The sequence below is a fragment of the Vipera ursinii genome (assembly GCF_947247035.1).
Source record: "Vipera ursinii genome assembly, chromosome: 12".
Classification (NCBI taxonomy): domain Eukaryota; kingdom Metazoa; phylum Chordata; class Lepidosauria; order Squamata; family Viperidae; genus Vipera; species Vipera ursinii.
The window spans coordinates 20,378,980-20,396,191 of record NC_139525.1 but is presented as its reverse complement, the minus strand read 5'-3'; the positions used below and the strand labels follow the sequence as shown (position 1 = coordinate 20,396,191).

The following is a 17,212-nucleotide window of genomic DNA, read 5'->3' as shown; positions in this document are numbered from 1 at the left end:
AGACTGGCAAATAAGCATATTTGCAACACAGAACCCGTACATAAACTCAGTTAAGATGGATACACTTCAAACATGATTGGATTCATTCATTTGAAGATAGAAGCCAGCTGCACTCTTTTACTTGTTTCTTTTGTTTCTGTTCACCAAAGTTTTTGATACATTTTGAAATCATGTTAAATAATAAATGAATTATCAGGCAATAATAACAATTTTTGTAGGATTTTGATTACTCAGGCATTCTATCAAATCTTTTATGCATGCAACTTTTCTGCAACAATATAAGCTTCTGGGAAATCCTTAGTGCTCTCTGAACTTAGTTTTTTGCTTGCAGACGTTTGATTACATAGCTAGCCAACATCTTCAGATAGTGTTACCTAATTAGGTACTGTAATGAAACCAAGGATTCCATAGTTGAATCCTGAACTACATATATTCTCTTCTATTGATATGAGCTTCTCTTGGTTTTGCTGAGCAATAACTGACTAGATAGGAAGCTGAAAGGCAAGTCATCTCACAACACAAAAATGTACAAAAGGCCATTTTTTTCTCATCAATTTCTGCAGTTTCTTTTGGAAAATTCAGGTGATGTTTAATTTCCAGACATCTTTGTAATTTTGCAGTATTCAGACATAGCTACTGTCAGAATCCATTTATATTTCATTTCTAACTTTATTCTCTGTGCAAACCCAAATCTCACCCCCCCCCCTTGGATTCTGCCATTCCCAAGGAGGAAAGGGAATAAACATGGGGGTTTATTGCTTCCACTTCCTTTCCTTAGATGTAACTTTTTGTTTATCTAGCCTGCCTGTTACCCATCACAATAAGATGGATGAGAGGCATTCTCCCTCTTATCTTACAAGCAACTAAGAAAGGGGGTGGGGGGATTCTGGTTTGTTTCTCCATGTGAAATGAACTCACAAGAGATCGATGGATCGTTAAGGTGCTTCCAAGTAAAAGAGGCAGGATGCAGAGATGAAATCATTATGAAGCTTTATTCATCGATAGATTATATAGAAAGAGCTATATGGCATGGAGGCATCCATGCTTGTATGATAGAGAGAGAATGCATGCAAGAGAGAAAGAAAAGACGAACAAAGAGCAGCCCCTGAGCAGAGGTATTTATGGGGGGTCTCAGCCCCTCCCTAACCATAAAACACTCTCGCCAATGGGGCTGTAGGGGCCGGGGACTCCTGACCCACCAGTGGGAGCAAAGAAGCCTCTTTGCTCTCATCTGATGACCTATTTGGGGAACTGCCATGGTCTGGCACAAAAACATCTAACAATTCCCCTTCTTGCCAGCCAATGACAGGGACCAGTGAGTGTATGTGAGGGGGCAAGCAGGTGTCATAGACATGCATATGCACATTCAGAAGACCAAACACAAATGCTTACACAGAAGGTTGTGCCGGTCAATGGGAACAGGTTTTGTGAACAGATCAGCTATCTGGTCAGTTGTGTTACAATGCTCAACACGTATAAAACCCTCTTTGGCAAGCTGCCTGACATTTTTATAGTGTATGTCTATGTGGCGGGACCTAGAGCCCACAGCATAAGCCCCCGAGATTGCAATTGTGGCTGTGTTATCCTCTTGAATTTGGATGGGCAGAGGAGGAGATGCCCAGATGCTCGTTATCAGATCATTGAACCAAATCAAATCATTGGCCGTGTCTGACAGGCTGGCATATTCAGCCTCGGCCGTGGAGCAAGAAACACATTTTTGCTGCCTAACATGCCAATGGACAGGGCAGCCATTTAGCACTATGAGGAAACCAGAGGTGCTCCATCTACTTTTGGTGTCGCCAGCCCAGTCTGCGTCTGAGTAAGCGGAGAGCTGGGCCGTCTTCCCCTTCTCTGGTTCCAGCACAAGGAGAGCATCGGTCGTGCCCCTGAGGTACCTAAGTACCCTCTTAACAGCAGTCCAGTGGAATTCCTTTGGGTGTTCCACATGCCTGGACAATAGATTCACAGCTAAAGCTATGTCAGGTCTGCTCCAATTGCTGATATATAGCAAGGAGCCAATCACAGATCTGTAAAGTTTATTATCTGTGAACTCAGGACCGTCCTTGTGAGTGTGATTGAAATAGTCACTTTGCATCAGGCTATGCGTTGGGTTGGATTCTGCCATTTTGCATTTGGCCAATAACTCCTCTATCTTTTCTTTCTGAGATAGAGCGAACCCCCCCTTAGTGGCCAAGATGTGCACACCCAACCCGCCCCAAAGACTTCAGAGTAAACCTTTCTTCCAGGGCCTTGGCAAATTCATCACACCCTTCCTTGTCAGGCCCTACATATAGTAGGTCGTCCACATAAACTAACACCCGTTCTGTGGTACCCTTGGAGTTGCGTGTGAAAACACATTCATCTGCATGGGATGCAGTGAAACCAACTCGTTCTAAACTTTTTCTAAGGCAGTCATACCATAGTTTCCCCGACTGCTTGAGGCTGTTCTGAACCAGCCCTCTTCTCTCAACCCCTATTTCAAAAGAAGAGACTGGAAAGCGTCCAAGGCTAAAAGGCTTCTGCCAAGATTTAATAGTAAACACACAAGAGCTAATCTTCTCAAGCAAAAGAGTTGCTTTCAGCAACCAGCCCCTCCCCAAACACTCCTTTTATAGAGAGCTCAGGGCGTGGTCTCCCTGTGCCTCCTCCCGAGGAGTCCCATAGCCTTTCTTTGTTTGTCCCTGCTCGACTGCCTCCTGCGTCGGGCGTCCTTGAACAGGGCCAGCTGTGGGTCATCATCCTCCGCACTCTCGGGCTCACACAGCTGAGCAGAGGTTCCCGGCTGAGGACTCTGCAAAGTCTCCAAATCATCATCAGCCGGTTCGTTTCCCTCCTCCCCCACATCTGAGTCCTCCGATACATCGGAGCCGGCTGTTGGACCCACAGGCTGACCCTGAGTCACAACACTATCCCGCACCGCAGGGCCCTTCCCCCGGGTCTGCCGATCCGGATGCGGTCGGGATGGGAACTGTTCGTGAAACGCAGTCACCAACGCAGGGGCATGAACGGCGGTCGCGTCTTCCCATGTGAAGTCCTCCGGCCCGTACCCTTTCCACTCGATCAGGTACTGGAAGCGACCTTTCAGCCAGTGGGAATCCCTGATGCTGGCGACCTCGTACTCGGGGGTGCTGTCGCCATCACGAGGTCCTGATGGGGGAGGTTCCGCTTGGCGAAGTGGACAAGCCGGTTGTTCGGGGACCAACAAGGACCGATGGAAGACGGGGTGCACGCACAGGGAACGTGGCAGAGTTAAACGATAGGCGACCGGATTGATGACGGCCTCGACGGGGAACGGTCCAAGGTATCGGTGGTCCAGCTTCCTCGCCGGCCGAGTGGATGGTAGGTTCCTGGTGGACAGCCAGACCCGATCCCCCACCGATAGTGGAGGCGTATCCCTTCTCGACCGATCGGCGAACCTCTTGTAGTCGGCCTTGGCCTTCTCCAGCTGCCGTCGCACCAACCGATGGATCGCCTGTAACTCCGCCATGAATTCGTTCGCTGCCGGCTCCGGTGAGTCCACGGGAGAAAGGGGGAAAAACCGGGGGTGATAACCCACATTGGCCAAGAACGGTGTCATCTGCGTGGAGGTGTGCTGCGAGTTGTTAAAGGCAAACTCGGCTATGGCCAAATAGTCCACCCAATTGTCCTGCTGCAGGTTAACGTAGCAGCGCAGATACTGCTCTAAGATGCCGATGACCTTCTCGGTACCCCCGTCGGTCTGAGGATGATGCGCGGACGAGAGGCAAACCTTAATGTCCAACGCCCGCATCAACTCCTGCCAGAAGCGGGCTGTAAACTGGGCCCCCCTATCGGAGACGACTCTATCGGGAAGGCCGTGCAGCCGGAACACCTGTTGGATGAACATGCGACTAGTGGCGCGAGCTGACGGTAAGCCGCGACAGGGGATGAAGTGCGCCATCTTGGTCAACATGTCCACCACCACAAACACTGTCGTGAAGCCGGAGGATGGGGGTAGATCCGTCAGAAAGTCCATGGACACAGCCCCCCAGGGTCTCTTGGGCGTTGGCAAAGGCTGCAGTAAACCAGGCGGGGCCCCTGTCGCTGACTTGGCCTGCCTGCATGGGACGCAGGAGGTGACATAAGACTGAACATCGTGTCGGACTCGGGGCCACCAGAAGGTACGGGAGACCAGGTTCAGAGTCTTGAACAGGCCAAAATGCCCCGCAGCCGGGTTATCATGACATTGGCTGAGGACGAGTCCCCTGAGTGGCCCTCCTGGAACATAGAGCCGGTCACGATAATACAGGAGTCCATCCGTGACCGACCAAGGCGAATCTGGCCCCACCTCTTCCGCTGAGCCACCCACGCCTCCTGCTGCTGCGCCTCCCGGATCCGAGCCCGTATATCCACCGGCTCCCGCACCGCAGCAAAAGACTCGACGGGGATCACGGTCCTGGGCGGAAGCTTGTCTTCCACTCGGGTGTACTCGGGCTTCCTGGACAGAGCATCCGCTCTCTGGTTGTGCCCGCTTGGTATGTACCGCACCCGGAAGTCAAACCTCGCAAAGAAGAGGGACCACCGGATCTGGCGTTGGTTCAAATTCCGAGCGGTCTGCAGGCTTTCCAGATTCTTGTGGTCCGTCCGGACCTCGATTTGATGCCGCGCCCCCTCCAGATGATGCCTCCAAGCCTCGAACGCCGCCTTGATGGCCAACAGCTCCTTCTCCCAGATGGTATAGTTGCGCTCCGAGGGATTCAATTTCCGTGAGTGATACGCGCAAGGGAAAAGGGTACCGTTGGGCGTCGCTGCCTGGAGTAACACGGCCCCAATGGCAATGTCGGAGGCGTCCGCCTCCACGACAAACGGCCGTTGCGGGTCAGGATGCTTCAAGATGGGCTCCTTCATGAAGGCGTCCTTCAAAGCTTGGAACGCCTGTTGTTCGGGGGCGTTCCACTGGAACCGAGTCTTCTTCTGCAGGAGCCGGGTGAGGGGGGCTGTCAAGGCAGCAAAGCCAGGGATGAATGTCCGATAGTAGTTGGCAAATCCAAGAAGTCGCTGAATATCCTTCACGCGACGCGGGGGTTGCCAACTCTGCAACGACTCAACTTTACTCGGTTCCATGGCGATGCCCTCAGGAGAAATGCGGTGACCCAAGAAATCAATGGTCACCTGGTAGAACTGGCACTTCTCCAACTTGGCAAACAGCCGATGTTTCCGGAGGCGCTGCAGGACCTGACGGAGATGCTGATGATGCGCTTCACGCGACGGGGAGTAAATCAGGATGTCGTCCAGGTAAATCACAACAAACTGGTCCAACAGATCCCGAAAGATGTCATTCATAAAATGCTGAAACACAGCGGGGGCGTTGGTCAGGCCAAACGGCATCACCGTGTACTCGAAATGTCCATAGCGAGTACCAAACGCCGTCTTCCACTCATCACCCGGCCGAACCCTGACGAGGTTGTAAGCTCCACGCAGGTCCAGTTTCGTGAAGATCTTAGCCTCCCGGAGTCGGTCCAAGAGCTCGGGGATGAGGGGCAGCGGGTAGCGGTTACGCACCGTGATAGCGTTGAGTTTCCGGTAGTCACAGCAAAGCCGTAACTCGCCCGACTTCTTTTTGACGAAGAGCACGGGCGCAGACACTGGCGAGGACGAGGGCCGGATGAAACCACGAGCCAAGTTCTTCGTCAGGAAGTCCCGCAATGCAGCCAACTCGGGCTCCGACATGGAGTACAAACGCCCCACTGGGAGAGGCGCATCAGGGACTAGGTCAATGGAGCAGTCGTAGGGCCTGTGCGGGGGTAATTGGTCCGCCTCTGACTCGCTGAACACGTCAGCAAAGTCGGACAGTTTGGGAGGCAAGGAAACCCCTGGGGAACCCTCCACCTGGCCGGCACAGATATGGCGGGTGTGGTCCACGCACTGCAAACTTGGGAAGGTGACCAAGTTCTGAGACCAATAGATCTGTGGATCATGCGCCCGGAGCCACGCCAGTCCCAAGACCACGGGAAAGTGCAGATCCGAAGTGACGTAGAACTGAATGGCCTCCACATGGGTACTGATGGCCATACACACGGGTTGCGTGGCGGCCGTGATAGGCCCGGACAGGAGCACTCGACCATCGATGGTCTCCACAAGCATGGGCGGATCCACTGGACACTGGGGAACAGCCCATTTGGCCACAAAGGCCGAATCCATAAAGTTAGTGGTAGCCCCAGAGTCAATTAAGGCATGGACTGGAATCCCCTCTGGCTTGCCAGGAAGGATCAGACGTGCCTCCAAAATCAAATGCCGTGGAGGTTCACAGGCACCATCGGAACGGCGTCGCTCGGTGTGGTTGTTGTGGGTCGCCCGATCTTTCACACCGTCTAGATCGGGCTCTGGCCGTTTCCCGATAGCAAAGCGGAGGACTTTCTCGGGGCAGGCTTGGTCACTGACGCCCGCTGACGCTTCTTCGGGCAAGAAGCAGCCAGATGTCCAGGGTCCCCACAGTAAAAACACAACCCCTCCGATCGTCGTCTGTCCATTTCCGTCACCGATAGACGGGACCTGGCGGCACCCAGCTCCATTGGCTCCTCCCTCTGGACTGGGGGCTCACGCACAACAGGGGCGGCAGGGGTCTGTGGGGTGGCACGGCGACTCTTACGCTGCTGCAGCCGGGCATCGATCCGTAGACAAAGATGGATCAGCCCATTCAGGTCTGAGGGAATGTCCACGCGGGCCAGCTCATCCAACATCTCCTCTGACAAGCCATCCTGAAAGGCATCCACGAGCGCAGCCTCATTCCAGGCGGAATCCTGGCTAAGCAGCCGGAAATCGCTGATATAGGCCTGTAGAGGGCGCTGACCCTGCCTCAAAGCTTTCAGGCGTCGGGTGGCAGTCTGCGCCTTAATCGGGTCCTCGTACATGAGGCGCATATGGTCACAAAACCCCCCAAAGTTATCCAACAAAGGGCTAGGCTGTGCCAACAGAGGCGTGCCCCAACGAGCTGCATCTCCCGACAGAAGGCTCAACACAAATCCCACCTTATCTCGGTCAGTGGGGAAATCAGCTGCTCTCACGCTGATATAAAGCTGGCATTGTCCCAGGAAGGCAGGAAACAGTTCTGGATTACCAGCAAATTTATCCGGCATAGCTATCTGACATTTCCTCCTGGGTGGGGGGGCAGCATGTACCTGAGCCTGCAGTTGTGCCACCTGAGTGGCCAGCAAGGTGAGTTGCTGGTTGAGCTGGGCATTTTCGGCAAGAAGCTGCTCCATCGTAGTAATAAGGGGTGGGTGGCTGAAAGCAAACTGTTCTGAACCAGCCCTCTTCTCTCAACCCCTATTTCAAAAGAAGAGACTGGAAAGCGTCCAAGGCTAAAAGGCTTCTGCCAAGATTTAATAGTAAACACACAAGAGCTAATCTTCTCAAGCAAAAGAGTTGCTTTCAGCAACCAGCCCCTCCCCAAACACTCCTTTTATAGAGAGCTCAGGGCGTGGTCTCCCTGTGCCTCCTCCCGAGGAGTCCCATAGCCTTTCTTTGTTTGTCCCTGCTCGACTGCCTCCTGCGTCGGGCGTCCTTGAACAGGGCCAGCTGTGGGTCATCATCCTCCGCACTCTCGGGCTCACACAGCTGAGCAGAGGTTCCCGGCTGAGGACTCTGCAAAGTCTCCAAATCATCATCAGCCGGTTCGTTTCCCTCCTCCCCCACATCTGAGTCCTCCGATACATCGGAGCCGGCTGTTGGACCCACAGGCTGACCCTGAGTCACAACAGAGGCCATATAACCCTTTGTGGAGCAACCATGTATTTCCCCCTTCTTGCTGGTAGCCAGGAGGGGCCCTCACGTAGATCTGCCGGTCCAGGTTGGCGTGGAGCTAAGCCGTCTGGATGTCGAATTGGAAGACTTCCTCCCCCAGAGCAGCTGCAGTCACGAGGGCGGTCTTGACGCTCTCTGCCCAGACAGTTGGAGAGTAGGTCTCCCCATAGTCCTCCATGTAGTGTTGGGCGAATCCCTGAGCTACCAAACGGGCCTTATACAGGTAGAGGCCATTGGCAAGTGGTTTTGCCTTGTAAACCCACCTTGTGCCAATGACTTTCCTCTCCTTTGGAGGTTGCTGGGGGGTGAAGACCTTGAGTTGTTTCAGGCTCTGCATTTCCTTCTCCATCGCGAGCTGCCATTTCTCCTGTTCTTCGATGGGCAGTTCCTGGATGTCAGAGAAGGATTTTGGGGTGACCACAACACTGTTGACAGACGCGATGTGCCCAATGTCAATTCTCTTTGGCGGGATCCCTTTGTTGGACCGCTTTGATCTCCTGACCTTCTGCCACTCACCGCCCTTTTCTTCCGCGGGTTTCTGAGGTGTCGCTGGGGAACTGGACGGCTCATCCTCCCCATCTGAACCAGGTGGGATGACATCTTTGTCTTGTTCCACACTTTCATCGGTGGCAGGGTATGTGGACGTCTCAGGTGATGTCGTAGTCGGTGTGCCCTTGCTGGGACGGTTGATATACGGTTGATCATTGGAGTGAATCTGGGCCCAATTGGAGTCCTCTTCGAAGGAGGCAGATTGGGAAGTCACAATCCTGCCCCCTTCTCCCAGGAAACGGTAGGCCTTGGAGCCAGGAGCGTAGCCCAAGAGCCTCAGTCTTTGGGAGACAGATCTCCCCTTCTTCCGCAGCTGCTTGGGGATGTGGACCCATGCGTAGGACCCAAACACACCTAAATGTCCCAGATTTGGTTTCCTACCATGAACTAGGAAATATGGGCTCTGGTTCACAACACTGTTCCAGGTGCGGTTTAAGGTGTAATTGGCGTATTTCACCGCCTCTGCCCAGTATGATTCTGTGACCCCAGCGTCTGCAATCAGACTACGGATCATAGTTTGTAGGATTCCATTTCTTTTCTCTGCCACGCCATTTTGAGCTGGAGTGAAAGGCACGGTAAGAAAATGGCGGATGCCCTTACGCCTTACCCAGTCCTGGAATTTTCGGGACATGAACTCAGCCCCGCGGTTGCTCTGCAGTTGTGCGATCTTGGTCTTATACTGGGTCTCTACAAAGTTGTAGAGTGATTTTATGGCTTCAAAGGCTTCGGATTTTTCTGTGAGGATATACACGTGGCTGTACCGTGAAAAATCATCAACGGCAGTGAGAAAATACTGACTTTTCCCTAGGGATGGTGTGAAAGGCCCAACCAAATCAACATGTACGAGTTGGTACGGGTATTGGGCCTTACGCAGTGACACCCTGGGGATGGGCGCAGCCTTCCTCTTTGACCTCTTACAGATGGCACAGTCCAGGAACACCTCACAATCTTTGAGCTGGACTCCCTCAGCAAACTCTCCCATCTTTTTAACCACAGGGAAGCTCGCATGACCTAATCTTTGGTGTAAGAGATGGGCACACTTATCATGGAGTGGCTTCCCCACTGACACCTTCTTGGCATTGGTTGCCTTGAGCGGTGCTTCAGGTGACAGCTGAGGTTCGGATTTCTTATCCACACCCCCTTTGGAAATCCCTGAGGCTGGCTGAGGGATCTTTCTATGACCCTCTGGTTCTGGGTGACATGACCTCCCCCATTGCGAAATAAAACTTCCACCCTGTCATCGTCACATAATTTGATAATAATTTGATTATTCGTGGTTTTGGAGTTGGGTATCATCAGTACGCCGATGATACCCAGCTTTTCATTTCGACCCCAAACCACCCCAGTGATGCCCTCACTGTGATGTCCCGTTGCCTGGAGGCGGTTCGGGTCTGGATGGGGAGGAACAGACTTCAGCTCAACCCTGACAAGACTGAGTGGCTGTGCATTCCGGCATCCCGGGACATTCAAAACATTCCACCTCTCTCTATGGGGGGTGAGTTTTTACCCCCCGTGGATAGGGCTCGCAACTTGGGAGTCCTCCTAGATTCGCGGCTTACTCTGGAAGACCATATAGTAGCCGTGACTAGGGGGGCTTTCGCCCAGGTTTGCCTGGTGTGCCAGTTGCGGCCCTATCTGGACCGGGATGCCCTGTGTACGGTCACTCATGCGCTCGTGACCTCTCGCCTGGACTACTGCAATGCTCTTTACATGGGGCTTCCCTTGAAGACCACTCGGAGGCTCCAACTGGTACAGAATGCGGCCGCGAGAGTTGTCTTGGGAGTTTCCCGGTACTCCCATGTTACACCTTTGCTCCGCGAGCTACATTGGTTACCAGTTGTCTTCCGGGTGAGGTTCAAGGTTTTGGTTATGATCTTCAAGTCCTTACATGGCATGGGTCCAGGGTACCTCGGGGACCACCTGCTGCTGGCGTCAACTTCCCTCCGCCCTGTGCGTTCCCACAGAGAGGGCCTCCTCAGGGTGCCTCCGGTCAGAGAATGTCGACTGGTGGCCCCCAGGGGGAGGGCCTTCTCTATGGGCGCTCCGGCTCTATGGAACCAACTGCCGGTTGAGCTCCGGATGGCACCGGATCTTCGCTCCTTCCGGTGCGGTCTCAAGACCCATTTATTTGAACTAGCTGGTCTGGCCTGATGGGGGACGTTAGGTTTTTTTTAATGGGTTTCTTATATTGTATTGTTTTTTATCTGGGCATTTGTTTAATTCCCTTTTAATTTTTGTATTTGCTATTTATATATGCCCTGTTCACCGCCCTGAGTCCTTCGGGAGAAGGGTGGTATACAAATTTAATAAAATAAATAAATAAAATAAATAATGCTTAATGTTGGCAATGGAGGGAGCATGTAATACCCCTTCAACTTTTCCAAGCCCGGGTACAGAAACAGTGCCCTCCCCAACAACCAAAGCCTTATCTCCATTGGCCACTTTGACAGATGAGTTAATTTTCTTTAACCTTTTAAAACCTTGTTTCATGTTGGTAATGTGAGATGAAGCTCCAGAGTCCAGTAACCATAAGTCATTGGGGCTATCAGCCTTTGTGGTGGGGGTGAGAGTACAAGTAGACACAAAATTGCCTTTGGTATTACTTTTGTCCCCGCCACGCCCCCTTCCTTGTCCCTTGCCCCTTCCTTGATTGGGACCACGCTTGGGGCCTTGTTGATAATGGGGGCAGTCCTTCTTGAGGTGCCCCTCAGAGCCACAGATGAAACACATGAGTAGAGCATTAACCTGCTCTGAGTTGCGGTGTCGTCTGCTGACTGGCTGGGTGGTGACTCTGGTGTATTCTCCTGCATCTCTTCGTCTCCTATCTTCCTCAATGAGTCTGCCTTCAAGGTAGGACAGAGTCATGGCTTCATTCCTGGCCCCCTCCAGTGAAATAATAAAATTGCTCCAATTTTTGTCCAGGGAAGCCAGAATGACAGCGACCATGTTCTCCTCAGGTACACGCTAGTTTCTGGACATCAGTTGTGCCCTGAGCGATTTTAATTTTCTGAGATGTTCTGCCATGCTGGCCCCAAACCTGAGTCTTGTGTTGTAAAACTCAGTTGTGAGTCTGGTGAGGGAACCAATGCTGTTGCTGTTGAATAAATTGTATAATAACCGCCAAACTGCGCTAGCTGTGAGCCCATCTGGAATGCTAGGGAACAAGTTGTCATCCAGTGAGCTCAACAGAGTGGTGTAAGCTTGCCTGTGACACCACTCTTCTCGCGATCCCCATGGGAGAGGTGGTGGATTCAGAACCATCTCAAGAGTCCCATCCTTTAATAGACATACCTGCACATTTCTATTCCAACTGTGGTAGTTCTCCCCCCCAATTTTGAGTTTTTCAAAGTCATGTGGTAGGGAGACGCAGGTACAAATGAATTCTTGTTTGTTTTATCTTGATTTGAAAACATCTGAGAGCTTTCCATTGAGATGAAAGGTAAAGGGACCCCTCTAGTGGTCGTTGGTGGTATTTTTCTCTGATTTTCGGATGGCCCCATCTGGGCATGCCCGAAAATCATGTGATCCGGGGGTGGGTGTTGCCCAAGATTGCCAGCCGGCATTTGGATTTGAAAAAGGGCTGAAGGCTGCAAAAACTCTGGAGATTCTTCCTGGAGCCCCCCCCGTACTGGATTGCAAGATGGGGCAGGGATGCCCCAGAGATGCTGTGGATTGCCTTGAGAAGCCCATCGCTGGTCCTGAAAACCTTGGGGATGGCTAAAGCCGATGCTGGAGGAGGGGGCCAACCCCCCCGAAGGCCATCTGGTAAGGAGAGCATCTGGGTGGCGGCGAAAGGATAGTTGGGGGCCCCGGGGAGAGGGTCGGGGGCCTTGGAGGGTAACGAGGGAGGCTGGTTACCCCCGATGTTGGAGCTGCTGTCTTTTTGGCTTCCAGGGCCAAAACAGGACCTGGATGGCTGCTTCAAGCCCTGCTGTATCAACCTCGGCTGGACAGGCTTTACTGCCATCATAGGTCTTGAGGGTTTCTGGTGGGGAGGACCCAGGGGTTTGCATGTTGCTACGGCTGGATGCCACCGATTGCTGGGCCTCCAGGCTTAATTGAGGCCTATCTTTATTAGAACATGTGGGGTTACTGGGGGCCGCCATCTTGTTTCCGGTATCAGGCCATGTGGTCTTCCTGGGGGCCGCCATCTTGCTTCCGGTTGCCCCAGGAAGTTGTAGGTCACAGTTTGGCTGGGAATTTCGCACCAAAAGCCCTGGGGTCCCGGGGTCACTCAGGGTGGCGGGCGCCATATTAGGGGGCCTCGTGGTCGCTTGGGAAAGACTCACCAGGTGTTCAGAGGCTTCCTGCGCTGGGGTCCCCCGTGGAGAGGCTTGTGGCGTCTTTTGTACTGCAAGGAATTTTAGGAGCAGCTCCTTGCATTCCTGTGTAGTCATTTGGTCCACGCGGTGCCTGTGTTGGGCCCGGACCACTTCTGCTGCATCTGGACAGTCTTGGGCGGACTGTACACCTTCCATGCTTCCCTCTGTGGCGTGCAGTTGTAGGGAGACTTGTAAAGGTGTTCCTGGCGTTGAGCTTGCGTCAGGGGCTGGAAGCAGAGCTGCTGATCTTGATTGAAGACTTCTGGTCACAATCGGAGATCTCCTGCCATCCGTTTCAGTTTCAAATCTAGGCATCTTACTGCTATCTGCAAGCTTGAAAGCGTTGCCTTAAGCCATCCTCTCTGCTACCAACTTGTGAAATGAACTCACGAGAGATCGATGGATCGTTAAGGTGCTTCCAAGTAAAAGAGACAGGATGCAGAGATGCAATCATTATGAAGCTTTATTCATCGATAGATTATATAGAAAGAGCTATATGGCATGGAGGCATCCATGCTTGTATGATAGAGAGAGAATGCATGCAAGAGAGAAAGAAAAGACGAACAAAGAGCAGCCCCTGAGCAGAGGTATTTATGGGGGGTCTCAGCCCCTCCCTAACCATAAAACACTCTCGCCAATGGGGCTGTAGGGGCCGGGGACCCCTGACCCACCAGTGGGAGCAAAGAAGCCTCTTTGCTCTCATCTGATGACCTATTTGGGGAACTGCCATGGGCTGGCACAAAAACATCTAACACTCCAGATGGAATGTGAAGGGGAGGGATTGATCTGCTAGGAATGGACTTATGTTTTCCTTTTCCCACGAGGGGCTTGACACCTGGAACTTGGCTGATCTGGAACTGACCAAATGAACTGAGGGGTGGAGTTTGCTTGGGGACACTTTAAAAATATCGATCTGTGAGGGGATTCTTCAGATCTTGTCTATTATACCCTCTATCATCTACGTATGTCTTAGTAAAAGTTCCTGCTTGGATAATCTTGTCTCCAAGAGTCTTTCTTTCTTAAGATGCAGATTGGAGTGGTTTCTGACAGCTACCCAATTTTTGCTCACATTCAATACTAACTTTGCATTTCTTGCCAGTATCCATAAAGTAAAAAAAACAAAAACAAAGCAAAAACCAGAGCACGTGCTCCTCAATTCCATCACTCAAGAGAGATGAAATTTAAAAATAATTGTTGTGTTTCCTCCTCAACTTTAAAAATGGGAAGTGTGCAGAGAAGAGCAACAAAGAAGATAAAGGGGTTGGAGGCTAGATCGCATGAGGGAGCTAGGTATGTTTAGCTTATTAAAGTGAAAGATTGGAAGGGGGGACATGATAACTTTTTTCCAGCATTTGAGGTGCTGATTCAGGGAAGAGGGGACTATCTTATTCTTTAAAACACCTGAAGGCAGAACAAGAAGTAATATGTGGAAGCTTGTTAAAGAGAAATCCAACCTAGAAGTAAGAATTTTTCTGACAGTGAGAAAAATTAATCAATGGAGCACCTTACCTCCTGAAGTTGTGGATGCTCCATCGCTGGAGGTTTTCAAAAATAGACTGGACAACTATGTGACCAGGATAGTACAAGGTTTCCGGCCTTGAGCAGGGCGTTGGACTAGAAAACCTCTGAGATCTATCATTCTATATCCCAAACCTCTAAGGTCTCTGAATGGAGGAGAAAAGGGTCCTCCTTGCAGCAGCAACACTCACCTCAGTGTCTGCAGACTAGAATCTGCAGTTGTTATAATAAAAAAGATCACTGAGGAATGAGGACTGTGTTCCTCAGCTGAATCTTTCTTATTATAACAGAATAACAAACAAGACCTTGGAGGTTTTCTAGTCCAACCCTTACTCAAGCAGGAGACCCTATACAAATGGCCGTCCAGTCTCTTCTTAAAAACCTCCTAGAATGGAGCACCCACAACTTCTGGAGGCAGGTTGTTCCACTGGTTAATCATTCTCACTGACATGAAATTTCTCCTTAATTCTAGGTTGGATCTCTCTTTGTTACTTCATGTCCTGAGGTGTTTTGGAGGTGTTTTGACCTTCTTTGTGGCAGCCCTTCAAATATTGGAAGATGCTATCATGTCATCCCTAGTTCTTCTTATCACTAGACTAGACATACTCAGTTCCTGAAACCCTTCTTTGTACGTTTTAGCCTCCAGATGAAGGAAGGCTGTTTGGCTGTGGTTCTTCTTTTGGCTTAAGAGGAAATCAGGGAGAAGCAAAATTCCCCTGATTTCTTTGGTCTGGGCACAAATCAAAGAATGATCAGACAAATGAAAGGCCCTTTTGGTGACTGAGATTTTTTCTGCTGCCTTCCTGTTCTCTGAGCCAACAGAATCTCCCTTTCTCTAACCACGTTCACAATGCAGTACCCCCCCCCAATAACTCGTTCTGCACCCTGTATCAGCTTCACAGCTTTTCTTTCTTTTTCATTTTTCACTTCTTGCTTGTTCACAGTTTGATTTAGATCAGGAATAGGTAACCCTTTTCTGCTCAGTAATGCAGGGGTGCTTTTTAGTTTTCATCCTCTGGGGGGTCCATAGGGCATGGTCACAAAAATCAAGATGGCAGCTTGCATGGTGCGACTGAAAACTCCAACTGGCTTTTATGTGATCAAACCATCACATGTACTTTTTGACTCTGAGTGTTGCAAAATTATAACAACAGCAACTATAAATGTATTCACTCCTGACTGATTCTTGCAAATAAAGTAGGTTCTGCCAAATGAACAGAAAATGATTGCTGTGGAGGATACAAGTTAGTGGAAGGGCAGCTCCTTGCCTGACAAATTTTTCCTCCTTTAGTCTGGTTCACACCACCTTGAATGAGACAATGAGACAGTCTCTACTCCCCTACAGCCCTTCTTCTCCTGAGACCATTGCATTCACCTTCTGGTGTCAGCAGCACCTAAATCTTCCGCTTACATTCCTCCTCCTTCTCTAGCTGCCCTGGAATTGACTGGCATCCACATTGTCAACGGGATATGGAGAGCTCCAGCCACTTTGCCCTGTGTGTATGAACCCTCCCATGACTTCAAGCAGCTCAAGGTGACTTGGAAGTTCTTCCTGCCAGGTGAAGCTCCTCGCTCCATCTTGCTGCACGATGCCTCTGGGGACCACATCTTCTTGGCTGCTTTCAGAAACCGAGTCAACATTGCACAGAAGCCCCCCGGAGATGTTTCTCTCCACATCAAGGAACTGGAAATGACTGATATTGGTTCATTCATTTGCTTAGTTGAGTGGGAAGCCCAAAACATGAGCAGAATCACTAGAGAAAAAACCCTCCAGCTCAAGGTGGTAAAAGGTAATCTTAGGCAGAAACATGTCAGTCTGGCTGCAGGGCCAGAGACCCTCATGCAAAACCCCACAAGGCCTTTTGTTTAATTTTATAGCATTCCATTTTGATTTAGTTATTTCTTTTCTTCTTCTCAAGAACTTCAAAGCTATGAGAAGAATTTAGGTGAGAGAAGGATGCATCATAACCACAGATCTGACTCCTCCTCAGAAGCAGAAGCAGCACAGCTTTGCTTTGAATATTCATACTTTTAATTTTCCACTTACAAAGAAAATGGTATTTGAATTAATAAGGCCTGAGAGCCATATTTCCCTTTCATTGATGAGCTTGCAATTCCCCCTTTGTTTAGGTCTTAATTGCTACAGGTACTTTGAGAAAGCTTAGCAATTCTGCTGTCTAGTTCCAGCCTCCAAGCCAGTCATTAAAGCCAGCAGCCAGGAATCGGTTCTGCCCAGTGGGACCCAGATGAGTCTGACCTGCTCAGCCAGTGGATCTCCACCCATCAACTACCGGTGGTACAAAGAAGGCCCTGGGGGAGAAGCCAAGGAGCTGTGGAGGGGTGCCATGCTGGCCTTTGACAACCTGCAGGTGTTGGATTCTGCCAGATACTTCTGCACAGCTGAAAACAGGTTTAATGTACAAAAGGAGCAGAGCATCTCCTTTCAGCTGACAGTGAAAGGTGAGGATGCTTCAGAAATATCACATCACGTAAAGGATTGCATTCAGGGTTGGATGGTCCATGGAAAATATTTTCATCACACCTTTATGAAGAGGTCCAGGGTCTTAATTCTGTCTATTAATACAATACAGGCAATCCTTACAACCATTCATTTAACAACCATTCAAAATTGCACCAGAAAAAGCAACTGTCACAGAATGGTCATGTGATCAAAATGTGGGCAGCTGGCAACCAGCATGTAGCTCTGATGATTGCAGTGTTCCAGGGCCACGTGCTCACCATTTGCAACTTTCCCAGCTGGCTTCTGACAAGCAAAGTCGGGGGGGGGGGAACCAAGTTCACTTAACATGCAAAATGCATGATTCACTTAACAACTATGGCAAAAACAGTCATGGATTCAGACATAACACACTTAGTAACCACCTTGCTTAGCAAGAGAAATTGTGGTCCCAACTGTGGCTGTAAGTCAAGGACAAGTTGTAGTGGAACCAAACTTAGGTCAGATTCACACATGTCTGTGCAGGATTTACTTTAGCATGAACTATTGAACAAACCATAACTGGTTTGGTTGACATCACATGCTAAGAACTAAAGCTTGGTTT

The 17,212-nt window shown here is 50.5% G+C and overlaps 1 protein-coding gene across 1 annotated transcript in view; it reads left to right on the top strand.

Annotated features, from left to right (window-relative positions):
- The window catches only part of VSIG4 (V-set and immunoglobulin domain containing 4), a 51,626-nt gene that overhangs the window by 1,271 nt on the left and 33,143 nt on the right, over positions 1-17,212 (top strand). The window contains exons 2-3 of the mRNA XM_083371784.1: positions 15,581-15,940; positions 16,332-16,610. Coding sequence (XP_083227910.1) covers positions 15,581-15,940; positions 16,332-16,610 — 639 coding nt within the window. The remainder of the gene's footprint in view (positions 1-15,580; positions 15,941-16,331; positions 16,611-17,212) is intronic.